Source organism: Gavia stellata, chromosome 1 (genome assembly GCF_030936135.1).
Source record: "Gavia stellata isolate bGavSte3 chromosome 1, bGavSte3.hap2, whole genome shotgun sequence".
NCBI classification, from domain to species: domain Eukaryota; kingdom Metazoa; phylum Chordata; class Aves; order Gaviiformes; family Gaviidae; genus Gavia; species Gavia stellata.
Genome location: NC_082594.1, coordinates 11,868,606 through 11,885,395, shown reverse-complemented (window position 1 = coordinate 11,885,395; position 16,790 = coordinate 11,868,606). Strand labels below are relative to the sequence as shown.

General features: G+C 37.8%; 1 protein-coding gene across 1 annotated transcript in view; it reads right to left on the bottom strand.

Moving 5' to 3' along the window:
* Positions 1-6,740: 6,740 nt before the first annotated feature.
* Positions 6,741-16,790, bottom strand: part of DEUP1 (deuterosome assembly protein 1) — a 44,358-nt gene continuing 34,308 nt past the window's right edge. The window contains 2 exon segments of the mRNA XM_059822985.1: positions 6,741-6,911; positions 13,278-13,575. Coding sequence (XP_059678968.1) covers positions 6,741-6,911; positions 13,278-13,575 — 469 coding nt within the window.

Here is a 16,790-nt window from a genome sequence, read left to right as displayed (position 1 = left end):
ATTCTGCCAGTTTATGGTGAAGTAACTAATAACAAACTACATAAACACATATAGTTGTTTATCTGAGTGTTAAATATTTAAACCTGTATAAAATGGCAATAAAAAGGTAATTTTTGGATACAGCCCTTGATTTTATTTTTTATTTCTTTTTTTCTTAAAGGAAGGAAAAGTAACATTAGTATAACTTAGGTCTCTAATCTGTTAGCCGAAGTGAGCTGCTGTCCTGTGACATCCCCCTCTCCCCTTCACTTAAAGGAAGCTGTGAGCACAGCTTAGGCAGTTTTAGTCTAGGAAATCAAGCTATAAATTCTCATCAAAATGCTTCAATAATCCTGTATTCTTCTACAGCCCTTTCTCATCCGAATATTTTAATGCACTCAGTAACCATTCCCGTTGGAGAGGGAATTTGAGAACTCTTGACTGCTGCTTAAATACAGGCTGAGCAGGTAAGAATGTGATGCTGCCATGCGCTGAGGCGTAGCAGGAAGTATTTCTGTGACGAAAGTCAAGAGAACCACTTCCTTCAACTGGAGGGATCTGAAACGATGCATCTGTAAAAGTCATTCCTTAGTCTGTGGTGTCTCCCAGCTGTTTCTCTTCTCCCATGCACCAAACCCTTTTTGTCTTGTTTTTATTTTACCCTCAGTTGGGTGGCTGCAATGGAGCTCTGGTAGTTTGCCCTTTTTTGAAAAAAAATGTTCAGCTTGAATGAATTTTTTGCCTGAGGAAGTGAACAGAAGTGTGTGTAGGTTAAACGTGTGTTCTGCAAGGTACTTGGTGCCTTGGCCATCTAGAAGCAAAGTTTCTGCTAACCTCTTCCATAGATTCCTCTTCCTCATCTTCCTCTTCCATAGATTCTTAACCAAGGTTTTCCTCTCCCTGCTCATTCTGTGATGCTTTCTGACGGCTCCAACAAAGTCCCTGTGACTTTCCTATTTCTGAGGAGCGGATTTGTTTCAGTCTGTTCCACCTGCAGGGCTTTTTTATCAGCCCAAGCAATAACTTTACAATTCAGAAAGCCTTCCCTGAAACTGTTCAGAGTCCTTATGAGAGTTTTTTTCCCCCTTCATCTTCTGCAAGAGTTGAGTCTGTAACTGGCTGATAACAACTAAATAGGTAAAAGGTCAGTTGGGTTAGATAATATTTAAGATTACGTTTCTAATGAGATGTTTCATTTCTGCTGCTTTTTCTTATGCCCTTCCTTTGTCTCTTGTCATCTGCAAATTCTTCAGGTCACAATAATAATCTTTTCGGAGCCAAATGCTTGTTAATATGAACCTAGAGCTTAATGCTAATAAGAGACGTGTATTTGAATTCCCTGAAATTTTCAATTCCCTCAGTAATTTTACTGAGTGCTAATTGAGAGGAAAATGGTATTACGCATTCTGAATTGTTTCTTATGCAGAAGCTAGAATTGATTTCACAGTTTGAATCTTTTAAAAAAAAATACATATATTTTTCTCTAGTAAACAATGAGGTTGGATTCTGACATTTTCTACCAAATTCCCTTTTACTACTATTGAATGTGAGAATGCACATTTGGAAAAATGGTATGAAGCCTCTGTAGACAGAAACTGTCAAAAATCACTGGGAAATAATTGGGAAGTAAATTAATGGCAATTGCCCAAATGTCAACTCCTGTGAACTTCTCAGCCAAAGGTGTAACTGTGTCTTTGGTTTTTTAACTGTATGTATTACTCCAAGTGTCAGGTGCCTTCAAAAATGTTTTAGAAATAGGATTTCAAACCTTTTCCCAGCATACAGTAGCTTGTGGGCAAAACTGAATGATTTATTACAAGCATTTTACCAGAACAGTCATGCTGAGATACTTCTTCAGCAGTGTCTTATGATATGGTTTCCAAGAGTGCTCATTATCAGGTGAAGTCATTAAAAACCTGCCATTGCCTTCTGATAATCAAGTTATAGAAGCAACTTTTAAAACCAATTTTTCAAAGCATAAATCAAATCTGAGTCAAATACTTGAAGATCAAGGTTTGAATGGAGTTTTGTAAATGTCTTCGAAGTGCTAAGAAAATAAAGGAATCATGTCAAGTATTCTCGCAATGGGTAAATGCCTGTCTGTGTTATAAATGGCCCCAGCTCCCCAAAACCAAGTGAGAGAAGCCAGCGACACTGCCCGTGGTCTGAAGGAAGAACTACACATATTTTCAGAGCTCAGAGAAATTGGCTCTTGGTCTTCTGTTTCAATTCATTGACAAGAAAATGTTTACTTAGTCACATCCTGATGTTCAGAAAACAGGCTTTTAAATACATGCTGCAGAGAAAAGGCACCGTTCTTTTTTCAGGTTATTTATGTTCGGTGCCTGAGTGGTACGCGTACCGTAGCTCTGGAAGACGTGAACTTGAGCCTGCACTTTGGTTTTCTGTTTTGGACCTGTGTCACAGAGACGTTTCTTACCAAGAGAAGTTTCTTACCAGGGCAGGTAGTTCCAGTTTGCACGCCATGCACTGGCAAAGCAAAGTCCTGCCATCCACGTCCCAGCAGGCGTCTTCATCGTCACTACAGATGGAGCTGTTAGCTGAAGTTGTCTTCTGTGCACCATCTTTATTTGGTTGAAAAGTTTCAACCAAAAAAATTCTTCTTGCGATGCTTATGTGGGACACCAAGGACAGGATTTCTGTAGGAATTCTTGCTCCATCCGTGTACAAGGGTTCACATCAAGTCAAGTAAATCCTACATCTGTCGCAGGAAACTCAGGGACGGGATGGTTTAGGACTGTTCTTTGCACGCAAACGTGTTCTCGTAGGGTAACTGGGCAAACACATTCTTGATAAATCTGTTTCAAAGCCCTCAGCAGTTTGGGTAACAGTAGATTAGAGGAACAAACTGATCGGTTTGTTGGTTTAGGAAGGGACACGGGCACAGTGTATCAGTGTCTAGGGGCATTGCGAAATCCACTAGCGGAAATTTAGATGCAGTACATTAAATTACTGCCTATTTATGGATTTGAGGGTGTCCATGTGATTAAATAGTAACTCAGACACAGTGAGCTTTGAGATCTGAACCCTACAGTGAGGAAAAAACAACACACAGTTCCCACATTGGTTTGGCAAATTCCAACGAGCTCTGCTATGAACAATCTTTAACCTAGCATTTTCTCCGCAGAGTGCTGTGTCTGAGAAGGAAAAAACTTCCCTAGCGCAAGGCAGTTGGTGTAAAATCTAGTGGATAGCTATTTTGCATAGAATTAAATGGAAAAAAAAGTGAATGTGCATAATATAATTGGCTGTTGTAGGTTGTAAAGCCAGACAGGAAGGTAATCCCATCATCCATATGATACAGGGTAAGGACCTTCCCCCAGTGCCTTCTGCCTCCTTCCAGCGGTTTGGTCTCTGGCAGACCCACGGGCAGAAAGCAGCAGGACTGAATGGAGTTCAGCGCGTACCTGAGCTGGCTGTGTGAACAAAACCTTGATGACTGGCATAACATACCATAGATGTGGAATCACTGTCTCATTAGACAGTCTCTGTTGATGACTTCTTTCTTATTCCCACCGGTGGTGTTTAGTTTTGAATTATTAAGTGGTGGTGGGCTTGATTCTGTGCGTTGTTGTACCACTGTGAAATCAGGAATTGTAACCAGTTATACTACCATAAAGCCAGGACAGTGAGACTGGGGGGTTCGGCGCTTTCTGTAATATCTCTGATCACAGCAGAGATTTATTCACCTTTGGGTAAGCTAAAGCCGTTGTTTAAGTGCACCCATTGGAAAAGCAAGAAAGCTGTCCCTGTGATTTTTCATAATGCTTGTCCATTTTTGTGTTCATTTGTCACTGTGTTTTGCTGCTGCTGTTTGCATTCCCCTCTGCACGGTTCAGAGTAACTGCCGTCTCTCTGACACTCTCCCATTCTTATACTCCTAAATTTCCCATACAAAAAAGAAGAGAGTAAGAAATGTTAGGAAGAAAATGTGCTAAATACCCAATCTTCAAGTGAGACACTTTTAAATGTTTCTGTTCAGTTACTCTCCTTTCACTGACAGCCCCATCAGAGTAAGTTTTGGGAAGTGAATTGGACAGCAATGGTCTGGCAGCTCTTTTACCACCAACTATTTCAAAATTACATCTCGATGAAACATGTTGGCAACTGTGTGTACATGACCTCTGTTTTTCCTTCAGCAAAAAAAAAGCTGGTGGCAGCCTGAACAATTGTTCTTTTTATTTAAAACAAGTCTTTCAACTGGGAGCCAAAAAAATGCTTTTTGGTAAAGCTTTGAAAAATCATAAAAGAAGTCCAGCAGCTTACAAGAATTTTCCATTGCCCAGCTATTCATAAAGTAGAATAGAAATTTTCTGTGTGTTGTGGCTAATCCTTAGCTCCCGGACATGGCACCTAGTCCTGTCAAATGAACTTACGGTTAATAATTCATTTTTTTCATTTTTATTGGTGCTTTCAGACATTTATAGCCTTGGACCCTTTTGATTATTCCTTTTTTTGACAATATACATACATCTCCAATCCCTGCTCATAAGGTATATCATTTCTCAGTCTTTATTATTTCTGCTGTCCATCATTCTTTAAAAAGTTTTCCAAATAACTTGAAATGTGGTACATGTACACACTATTTTTGGCATGATAACATCAGGAATATGTATTTTCCTTCAGAAACCTCTCACCAGTTCAATCAAGTATCTACTTTTTCATACAGTTAAAGTATTCAGAACGAGTGGTATGGCTCTGACTATATCTGGCAGCAATGGGCTCCCGTTTAAATCGGGGATCGTCAGATGAGGAACTTCTACTGATTTTGGCTGGCGCAGAGAAGGGTGACCTTTCAGGTAAGTATGTGTTAAAAAAACGGCACTTTGATCCATACTGTCTCAGGACATTCGTGGCCTGATACGCCCTGAGCAGGAAATAACAGTGAACAAGTAGGCTGTTCAGATACAGGTTCTTTGCAGTTTTCAGTGCTTTTCACAGGAAGTTTATTACATGGCATTACACAAAAGCCAGGCTGAAACTAACTGTTGTTGCATTGGCCAGATCTTAAAAAGCTTTAGAAAAAAATCTTTCTCATTTTTTGATAATTTAATTCATTGATTCTGTGTCAACACACAGACCGGTATCATAAGAGGGATCCTCAGGCCTGGACTGGACTCAGACAGATACGTTTCTTTGAAGATCTGGAGCATACTGTCTTGTTGTATGTTTAAATCTTGCAGTGGCAAAAGAATCTGACTAACTGGCTAATAGCCCATATTTTTTTTCTCTTGCCCCTCTGAAAGACAACATTTTACTGTGTTTTTGCTTCTACAGATCTTTCCCAGCTTAAAATTTAGCTTAATTTCCAGAAGTTCCTGATTTTCTTCATTAGTTCTTTTAAAACTCCCAGATGCGTCTCCCCTTAAGTTGAGGACACATATATCGTTCGTTCAGATGTCCTTCCATCGTCTTTCTATTCAGTCCTCGTTCCTCCAGCTGAGTCTAGTAATTTTCCTGAATTTTCCTGTAAAAGTTTCTTTGATGTCCTCATTTTCATTACTCATTTTATTGCAAACTGAGCCAAACTGGTATTTAAAATCTTGGTATCTTGTGTAAGTGTGATGTAGTGTATTTTGTCTTAATGGAAATATAGCTTCCAAAAACAATTTACATTTTTGCTGTGGTCTTGAATATTAATGAGACTTCTTTTACTCACAAAATGGAGCTGTTTGACAGTCTGGTATTATTTTTATCCAGATTTTTCCAGGAAGTTGGCAACAGTATATGCTGGAAAGCACTTCTTCAGTATCTCTTTCACTGAAATTGGTGGTTCATCAACACTGTCTGTAATTTCTGTTTCGCTTGCACAGCAATAGAATTCAGTATGAATTGCAAATAAAAGGAATCTCAACATTATGCAGTTTTTCGGCACATGGAGTTGAATTAACTCTGCTCAGTTTTATAATGTTTTCTTATGTTGTAGAAAAATACAAAGAATTTAGGCCCTTACCTAAAACAAGTTGTCTGAAGTTAAAGGTTTTTTCCCTATTCCAATGTAGTTAAATGAGCCAACACAGCATCGAAACATCAGTACCGAAACAGGTGCTTTTGAAGACAGGATTTAAAAATTATAAAGTATTAATGTAAAGCATATAAAGCACCTGAGATCAGGCTCTGCCCCCGGTGAAGTCTATATGTCTGGTAAAAGGAGCAATACAGGTGGCTTCAAAACATGTGCGTTGTCTATTCATGTTCCCCTCAGGGACCTGCATGGCTTAGAGCATAAGAAAGAAAGAGCTCAAACTTCTCATTTCAAGAGTCCCAAGGGCTAGTTCTATAGCCAAGAATAACCAGAGCATAGATAAGCTCTTTATGCTAGGAGCTATGACACGGCTAAAGGCCCCTATTATTCTTGTTCTGTGCAATCTAGAGAATTTCTTTTGGCTGATTATATTTTCAAGGGAATAATTCCACTTACTAGCCCTCTCTACATGACAGAATTGAAAGTATCTTTCTTAATTTAGAGTGCTGCAACAGGGTCTCTGCTGCACACAATTTAACTGTGCAAAACCAACCTGTATATTTTAGAATATATGTAGAGTATGATATTTTGTAATATAGTCAAGTTACAATATACCTAAATCCGTAGGATAATGATTATCTTACTGAAACCTTGGTGTTAAAAACACACGCTGTTGGCAATGTGCCTAAATACATTAGGCAGCTAGTTGCAGATTTTAGTTCTAAGAAACTCGTGGGTGATTACTTGGTTTTATTTTCTTAATTGTGTGGCTGGCTTAAGTATGCCTACTTTGCTGTGTCCTGGCATATTTTTTTAGAGTATTTTCAGAATATCTTTGTAGTTCTTCAAGGTGCAAATTTAAACGTTCTTCAAACTCTCTTGTATGTTTCTCTTCCTCTTGAAGGAACTTTTCTGTTGTTGCAAGGAAGGACATCTCAGGGAGAGACTAACCAATGAATAGAAAATAGTGGTTAGTAAAAAACAGCAAGTACTACAACATGTTTGCATTATCAAATTTTAGATTTGAAAAACATCTTATCCTATAGCAGCTAATAATGCTATAATGCTTTATATCTCTCCAAGAAAACATGAATTTGGGCATACATTTTTAAAGGCATTCAGGTGCCTAAATGACATAAGGTGAATATGATGTTTGAATACTTGTGATATTCACAGCATTAGGATGTAGAGTTGCCATTAAAAATTTAAATATCCCATTAGACAGAATTAAGCTGCTTCAGAACCTCCAATATCTTTGGATCAGCTAAAGGTTATGTTTGTCACTTGTATAATTTAGACCAGGACAGAGGACAATAACCTGTTTTTTGGAATTACTACTGTTGGGTACTGCTGATTGCCTCCTGTAATTTTAGCTCTCTGCTTCTGTGATGTGATGCTTTCTGAGGAAAGGAAGAAAACATATGCTCATTTCAGTACTATCAACTTCAAGCCCTGATATTCTGGAGAATATACTAAATTTTATTTCACTGCAAGTAGTTCACTGAAAAATCTTCTTTCCATTTAATAAGCATTTAGTAGACTGAGACATAAACCATATCAAAATCGGTCTTAAAATGGTTGTCATGGGATGCAGAGTTGTATAAAGCAAAGGGCATGAGTGAGTTTTGCTGGGACAAGTCCTAAATTTTTAAGCAGCAATTTTTGTTAATTCTGTTTGCAAGATGCATTAATTGGAATGTCTTTATCAAAAGAAATAGGAAGAAATGTTTCTTTGCCTAAAGATATTATGCTTGTTTAAATAAAGTAAATGTTTATTTGTACAGATAAATACAATTTTATGACACAAGTTTTTAACAGTTGACTGAGAAAAAACTTAGTATAGGAGCTGTAATACTGAGTAAGAGAAGGATAATTTTCTGTCTTTGTATGTTCATATATTGAGAAAGACGATTGGCATTTATTATCTTAATGAAACCATATGTTAAATAGTTTTAATAACTGATTGTGTTATTAGTCTAGAATCTCTGGTTTTGTTTTTCCTAGAATGTAAAAAGGAGACTTTATCTGTCAGCACATCAAATAGGAATGGCTTCAAATTATTTAAATATTCAAATGTTTTGTGGAAAAGGCCAATTCTATTACACATGTAAATTTTTATTCTAGGCTCCACTGTTTCAGAATGGGGAATTCCCTATTTCCACAGCGACTAGAGGCAGATTTGGTCTTTGCTTTCACCCTGCTTTAAAACTGCCCTTTAGCTGCTCTTCAGGCCAAAAGCTACTAACTAAAGAAATGCTTTAAAGCACTATTCTATTCAAACTCTTTGCAGCAGACCTTGAGGTGAAATTTAGAGATTTCCTATAGGAAACCCCTTTTCTTTTCAAAGTACAATAAGTAAGCAATAGCCGGAAATAAATTCTGCATGTAATACCATCCTTCTAGAGTGAGACAGGCTTTCTGATGTATAGGGCTCCTAGAATGAAATTCACAGATGAAGTAGTATCTTCCTTTTCTCAGTCCCTCCAAATTAGTGTTTTAACAGGGCAGGGAAGAAAAAGTGACTTAATTTGCCATGTAGGAATAAGGAATCCAAAGGTATTGGATCCCTTTGTGCTGTAACACTCTTCTATCAATCCCTGCACTAGCAGGGATAAGAAGGAATGTTAATCTTGCGATGTTTGAGAAACTCTGGAGGGAGATCACCTGCCTTCTGGTTTTCCTTATCAACACATGCATGATTTCCCATCCATAAATCATCATTGTTTTCATATGAGGAGTTGTTCCTGAGATCTTGAATGCCATGGCTACATGCACATTTATTCCTTCATGGGCTATGTCACAAATATATCTCCTTGTGACATTTGGATTCAATGATAGAGTTGGCAGTACTATTTTGAAGTATTTGAAGAAGGCTTTTGTATTATGAAGAAGACATTGGATTTGGAGGCTTTACTTAAAGAATCACCATGTGTTTTGCTTACGGAATACCAGCTCTGAAATCACTGATTCAATACTGAGCAAATAAAATACTTCCAGTGAGAAGCGTAAGAAACTGGGAAAATATGAATCTGAAATATGAATTTAATAGGTCTCATCACCTAGAGAAAAAAAAGTCATGTTGGGCTTTTCCATATGGATAGCAGATTTACACGTGTGCTAGTCTTCAGAAATGTTATGCCAAGTTATAAAAGATTCTCAGAGATTCATTATAACAATGTTTACAATTGCTGACTTGTCATTAGAAACACATTGGCCTCATGATCAAACTATCTTCCTAAAATGCTAGTGTCCTTTGCTTCAACTGGTACTTACTTTGATGTGTTTTTTCTTGAAATACACTGTAAACTCCAAATGAGACATTTCTGAATTTCCTCAGAGTTGAGAGAAGAATGTTTATCACTTAGAATAAGCAAATCATGGTTTCCTACAGCTCCTTACCCAGGGGTCAGACATCACAGGCTATCATTTTAGATAGGTCCCTAATGTACTGTTTTTTATGCACTTTGAGAGAAGGTTGTATCTAAACAGGTTTAAAAGGCAACATTTCTTGTTAGCAACTAAGCTTTGCTTTCCAAGCCTCTGGTCTGCTCTTTCACTATGTTCTTTATTGTCTTTATTTTCAGTGCCTGAGGAAGAAAAACCATAAAGAAACTGCTTTAATCCATGTCTCAGATGAGATTCATGGTCCCTAGTTTTGAATTTCTTTTCCTCAGATAACACTTCTTTTATGTCTTTCGGTTTTCTAACTGGAGCTGGATAGAAATGGGTTCATTGGTAAGATTTCAATCTAACTTGTTTGGGTAGTTAGGCAACAAGGACTCTAGTTTTTCATTTCTATAGTGTCAGCTGATCCCATATTTCTTTGGTGTAGACCAGTGATGAGAATCACCTTTTTGCCTCATCATTTGCTGGAAATGAAGGAGTGCATCTGATAGAGATGCACATTTCCACATATGAAATATGTGCTAAGTATGTCTTCTCCTTAAGCAAGAACTACCCAAAGTGCTTATGAGTTAACTCTGGATTGCTGGGGAGAAGCACTTCAGGAAGGTAGGTCTATTCTGTCTCGCAGACTGCCTAATTAATTTGCCTGGAGTTAATCTCTTTCTTGCCCCGTGAGTTGTTCCAGCATTCCTGGATGCACCTTCAGCAGGGCAGCAAGAAAGCCTTAATACTTGGGATATTCTAACATTTAGTAGTCAAATCATGAGTGGTCAAATCCCAGCACGTTAAAGTCTCATGTTTAACCCCTTCAACTTTCCGAGAAAGTTCTTGTAACACCAAGACTAGAAATTGGTCTGGCTAATTTTAGTCTCGGTGTGACTAAATCTGGGGGCTTTTGGAGGTACTTTCCTCTAATCTTACACTGCAATACATCTTATGCAGCAGGTACAGATGCCTGTCTTTAACATGCTTCTGCTCATATACGAAAATCAAAATTGAGATGCCTAGGAAATTGCCAAGCCATATAGGACGGTTTTTAGAGGGCCTAAGTACCTGACCAGCTAGGTAATAGTATTAGAGTGAGAGGCATGGACCACAGCATGACTCAGGGTAGGCTCAAGACTGTCAAAATCATTCCTAATAATGTCCAGGGGTAGAATTTCCATAACTCTCCATTGCAAACTATTCATTAAGCAATTTCCCATCCTTAATGTTAGAAAGGTTCCTGATGCTTAATTTAGATTTTCCTTGCTACAGCTTAAGTCTTTCTTGTTTTCCAAGTCTTGAAAGCAAGAACAGTGCCTGTCCATCATCTGAAGAGAAACATGAGAAGGTATTTGTGACTACAAGCTAAAGATCCAGATTGGAAAGCACAATGTACATAACTGCTTGCTCCAGCTGAAATGGAGAAATTGTGTAGAAATGTACTATTCAGAAGTTATTTATTTATTTATTTACTGTGGGAAAGATCAAACTTGAAGCTGGACTTTGGACTGTTCTATGGAATAATCTTTCCAGAGACTGGGAATGGATCAAGGAACTATTTTCTGAAGTTGTTCATTTCAGAAAGAGAGCACACCCTGATGTACTGTTCAGAGAAACAGTATTTCCCTAGATTTGAAAAGCCTTGAAACAAGAATTTTTGGGGTTATGGAACTTTCCAGTGAATCCCAGCTGAGCTTTCTAGTTTACTCTAAGGCAGGAGTGACTTTCTCTACGCATGTAACCTCGAAGTAGGAACATGAAAGGACAGAGGCTCTAGTGGAACATTTACTAAGGTTGTCTGAAGACTCTCTACTGGGAGGAGAGATGCAAGTCTTTCTCTAAAGCCCTAGAGACTATTTTCTCTCTTCCCTAATACCAACAGATTAATTCTGGTAGGTATCAGGACATTACCTGCAATTTCAATTGGTGCTACAAATATTCTTCAGAAAAATGGTCCATTATAACATCTTCAAAAGTTTTGAACATACTGGAGGTTTCACTTAGGTGAAACATCAGTCCTGAAAATTCTGTCAAAAAACTCCGGTTTACAACATATTGTATGTTTTTCCCCCCTCTCTCCTTGATGCAATGGCTTTCCATTTGAACACAGAGCTCTAGAGTAACATATTGTTGAATCATCTCTGCACTAAAGCTGTGGTATCCAATGTCAGTCTGAGTGATGATTTAATTTTGGTGAACTTCTGAACCTGTACCTTCTTCAATGGCACTGATTTGGACTTAGACACTGTACGAGAATTATCCGTTGCTTAATAGTTTCATTATGTATTTTGCCCACACACCAGCTGGAAAGTGTTTTCCTTATAATCTAGTCAACTGTCTTGGCAGCGACCCTGTCCTGAGCGCCAGCTGGGAAGTAGTTTCCCTGCAGCTTGCAAAAGTGTCTCACAATGGACATTTTCCCTGGGCTGGCTGGAAACAGCTTTGTGGTCTGGTGTCTCTGTCTGACACTTCTGACAGAAAAGAGGAGGAGAATCGATGTTTATCAGACTCCTGAAAAAGTCCAAACAATTCTTTTCACGATTAGGAGTTTAAAGAGGAAGACTCCCAAGCCGTGGGAAACCAATAGCCATTTACTTAAAATTCTTGTGAAGCGTAAGAATAGAAAAATGGAAGTGAGGTCAAACACGCAGGACTATGTGGTTCTCTCCCTGTTCTCTGATTACAGGAACACAGCTGCTGGGACCATGGTCAGTGAAGGCCTGCACTACAATCCCTATTTCCCAGGCAGGCCGTCACTGTGGTGCTGCCTATTTACAGTGAGATTCTGGACTATGAAGACAGTGTTCCAGCAGCCACATCTCCAATAGGAAAGGATGTGCGTCCTTTTCTGAAGTGGACAGCAGAACAGGAGTATGACAACCACAAACTGCTTAAAGATGATTGTTTGTGTCACGATGCCTCTTCTCTCCTACTTAAGGTGATGAGTGGCAAGAAAATTGCCTGTTCCCCCCAGTAAATGCTGAAGTCTTCCTTCGTCTCTTTCTACAGGCTCAGCCACACACCTACAGTTCAGGATCTCCTGGGTACAAAGATGCACGTTATCACGGCTGCACAGAGAGAAGGCTACACTCCATTCCTTACTAATCTGTTAGCTCCATTATTTAATGACGGTGTGTGGTTGCATGGTTTGAGGCCTGGAAAATAAGTGCTAAGTTTTTAAGTAGAAAAAAATGGTGGCCTGTAGTGGAGCCCTAAGGAAGAATAGACGATACTAAGGAAGAGGATAAAGCTCAAATTTAAAGAGAGATCTAAAGTCAAAGAACTATGGAAAGTTTTTCCTAAGAAGTTGCCCTAGGCAAAGTGGGATTTATCCCACTTACCATGGAGCTTGGTGATCTCCAGCCTATGAAGACTGAAAGAAAGAATGCTGCACTATTACTATTTCATTTCAAGAAAAATAAGGATTACAGCAGTTATAATTTCTGTTCCTTTTCAAATACAATAGCTAACACACAGAAAATAGTTGCTGCAATTCCTCTAATTTCATTCATCAATCGAATGCGGTAGAAACTTGATTTGTGTAACAGCACTTAAGGCAGTAAGTTTGCAGGCATTATGGAAATACACTTAAAGCAGAGTGCCCTTACAGAGGCAATATGAAGCGGAGTGCCCCAATATAGAAGGCAATGAGCTAAAATGTAGAAATCTGTCTCGCGGTCACATAATGGCAGGTAATTATCACCAATGTTATTAGTACAGAGGTGTGGCCCAGTGGGGGATGTTTAATCTCCAGAAAAACTGCATTTATGTTAGGATAAGGTATTTCCATTTTTTGCTGGGCTGGCACTGTATAAATAATAATGACAACAGGGGTGATCTAATTTTTGGCTCCTTCAAGGCTGCATTTGGTTCACAGATGGATTTTTGAGGATATATGTGTTATAGAAAAATAGTTACTTACAGATAATTTGATTTCTTCTGCATTGTAAGCAGGGCTCAGTAAGTTGCCTGTTCTGCCCTTTTCAGGAAACGGCCCACCAAAGCCCAAAGGATACCCCATGGGTAATGATGGAGATTTGTCATCTATTTTCTTTTCATGACCTCTGTCAAGTGTATAAGATAAAGTGCTATCACTTTTTGAATCAGTGATATTGCCTTGGTCATATAAAGCAGGACTACAGTTCCTGTGGTAGCCACTGGCTGTGAACATAGCAGTCTGTTGACGTTCCATTTCCCATGCATCTTTCTTCTGGAAAGTTCTAAAAGAGCAAAAAAAAATTGAAGTATGAAAACCAGTTAAATGTCTAAGCTATCACAGCAAAGCCAAGTGGTTTTTTTTATTTTATTTGTTTGTACATGAAGTTATGAGCATAAGAGTAAGCATTACCAAGTTGCAGCAATTTAGCAACTTTCTACCTAAGTTAGTGTAAATGTTCAAGTGTGCATTCTCTGTCTGCTTCAGCTGTGACTTAATCGCACTAATTTAAACCCTTTCGCTGGAGCTTAAGTTGAGTAACCTTGCCATATAATTGTGACAGGACAAGAGCTAAAACACAAGCTCACTTCAGGTATCGAAGATACTAATACTCCTTAAGTGTTTGTTACCCATCCTTTGCCAAAGGTTATCATCCCTTTAGCTTTTCAGTGGAAGATGCTATGTAAGCACTCTTCAGCCACGTCTTGATAACTTAGCTTACAGTATGATGGGAACTAGAGGGAATGTAGCCACACAAATAGAGGGAATGAAATATGAAAGGATAAGTGAGATGGGAAACAAAACCTATTATTAGTGTCTGGATAATTAGTCAATTTTGATCTGATATCACCTTAAAAAACTATGTTCAAATAGCTAGAATTTAGAAAAAATGCTTAAATAAGTTAAATAAAAAAATAGTACAGAATTCTTTGATCCTGCATTTTTACTGCAATACTAATTTTGCCACCGATTTAATGATAACACGTTGGAGATTAAGATGAGAAATAAAGAAATTTTTTAAATACACTTTTAAAAAACTGTACAATAACATGCTTTTGTAACAATAAGTGAAATCTTCACACTTAGAAAAGAATTTTGAAGTATTTTATTATGATATTCCATAACTCTTGTATCCCACTTACAGTGATAGGAATGAATGTGAAAGCATATATTTGTATTCATTTGTACTTCTGTGAAGCAAAAACTATTATGGTTAATAGCACCTTTAAAAAAAAGAAATATATTTTCTTCCCATTCAAAATATCTTCTTTTCCTGACAGTTAACTGAGCAATTCTGAAACCATATTGACAACAGCAGAGAATTTTGAGACTAGCTTGCCCGGATGTCTGCTGAATTAGACTAATTTTCAATTGCATCTTTACTTGTATTATATACAAAAACATGCAAAAAATTTGAATTATTTCAGATTTTATTACATTTCTGTTACAATAGTTATAACTGAGGTAAAAATTTCCATTGTGCTGAGGTCTGTACTTGTGATAAAATTTAAGTTTTAGTCTTGGGAGGTAACTACTACACTTAAACATGATAGCTGTTTGAAAAGATCCTGCCATTGCAAATATCCTAAAACACTTTTTACTAATTTGAAATGCAGCTATAAAAGCTTTTAAAGATCAACTTCTCTGCCACTAAAATATAATTATTATAAATATTCAAGAATATGGAGTGCTGCTCAGATCCATGGAAAACAGTTTTCGGTTTTTTTTCAAATAAAAAAGAAGAATTTGCCAAGCACAGGGAAGGGACAGTGTTTCTGCAGAAAAATCACACCATCATTTTCTAATCTTAATTTAAATATTTGGCGTTGGGAGAGGGTGGCTGTGCAGTCTGAATGGACCCTGCTTGTACTATAAACCCTGAACCATAAAACTGAGTACTCTGTAAATGGACTGTGCAGAACAACTCAGAGAACTAATGAAGAACACATTTTTCTCTGATTATAAAAGTAGTAGTCATTAAGATACTCCGAATGCTACAGGAAAGCAAATTATAAGCACGATACTATAGTATTATTATTACTATAATATTATTATTATACGTTCTAACATAAAACGCTCCAAGAATATTCAGCAAACCTTGCAGTTCTCTAAATCACCTAAAATGTTTATCTTTTTGGGGGCAGAGTTTTCTCTTTTCTTCCATGCTTTTCTTTAAATAAATACACTCTGCTCTTTGGGCACAGGAGAATACTTTTTCTCTCTCCTCCCCAACCCCCCTCTCCATTTTAAAGTCCATTCCATCTATTGTTTGGATGAAGGGCACAGTGAAAAAACTGCCACTACTGAAGATAGATGGCATGAATAATAAAATCACAGATTTTTTTTTCATCTTGTGTTCTGACCTTTTTGGAAGTAATTTCCTCTGTAAACCCACAGTAAAGTCTATGCGATCTGTGTTCTTTTTTTCCCCCAGAACTGCTTCTCTGTGTATTTAATAACAGTTATTACTGTTATGTTATAGCTTACTTCACTAAGACCAGAATTTTCAGACTTGGGTGCCTACAGTTATGGTAGCTTTTAGATAGTGAAAACAGCCCCCCTGCCCTCCCCTCCCCCCAAAAAAAGGACTAATTTTTTAAAGGAACTCCACTTCCTACTGTAATCCGTAGAATTGCTGGGACTGTTTGCTATCTTGGAAAAACATGACACCTACTTTTAGGTGCTTTGATATGGATACTATGCCTTCACTTCAGACAGATTTCACAGTTGGGGTTTAAATTTCTGCCAGTTCAGTGCAAAATAATATCTAAGAACAGAGTTCTGCTTTCAATACAAATGTAGGCAAATATCTGCAAATTTGTAAAAACCTGTCCATTTGTTAACATTGGCAATGCAAATACACAATAACTGCAGTTGAATAACTTACGCTTTCAGTGGGTTTACTGTCATAGAGTATTTAACATATACACATACTTCACAAAAATAATATCAGTGTTGACATGGCGACATATGGGACAAGAAGTGAAAGAACAATATCCTCGCAAAGGGAATTTATGTAGACAGGATCGATTTTTCCAGACTAATATATAAAATCAGCCTGGTCCCTATGCGATCAATGACTTCAGTGGTGCAAAACAAATTCCTTACCCAGCTTGTGCTGGTTGACATACCTAGTCTTGAGAAAGAAAACAATAGGTTTTTAATGACCAGAATGTCTTCAGAATTCGTGTTGTTGCTTTTACCTTGCAAGTGTAACTGCTAGCTTGATTTTAAAAATGGTTAAAAAGAAGTATTTTCCTGAAGAGATTGTTTTCAGTGCTTCCTGTTTATGTATTGCAATAACTGATACAGTGGTGAGTATGACTAAGAGTGCGTCACCTCCAAAGGGTAGTGAAAACCTCCTCAAGACAGATACGCCACTGTCAGCACAGATCCTTTAAGCGACCCCCAGCTACGTTAGCAGGCATTCAGTCCTAGCCTTTACCCCTCACTTTTGCCACATGATGAAAGTGCACTTTGGCTTGACCAATTACCTAT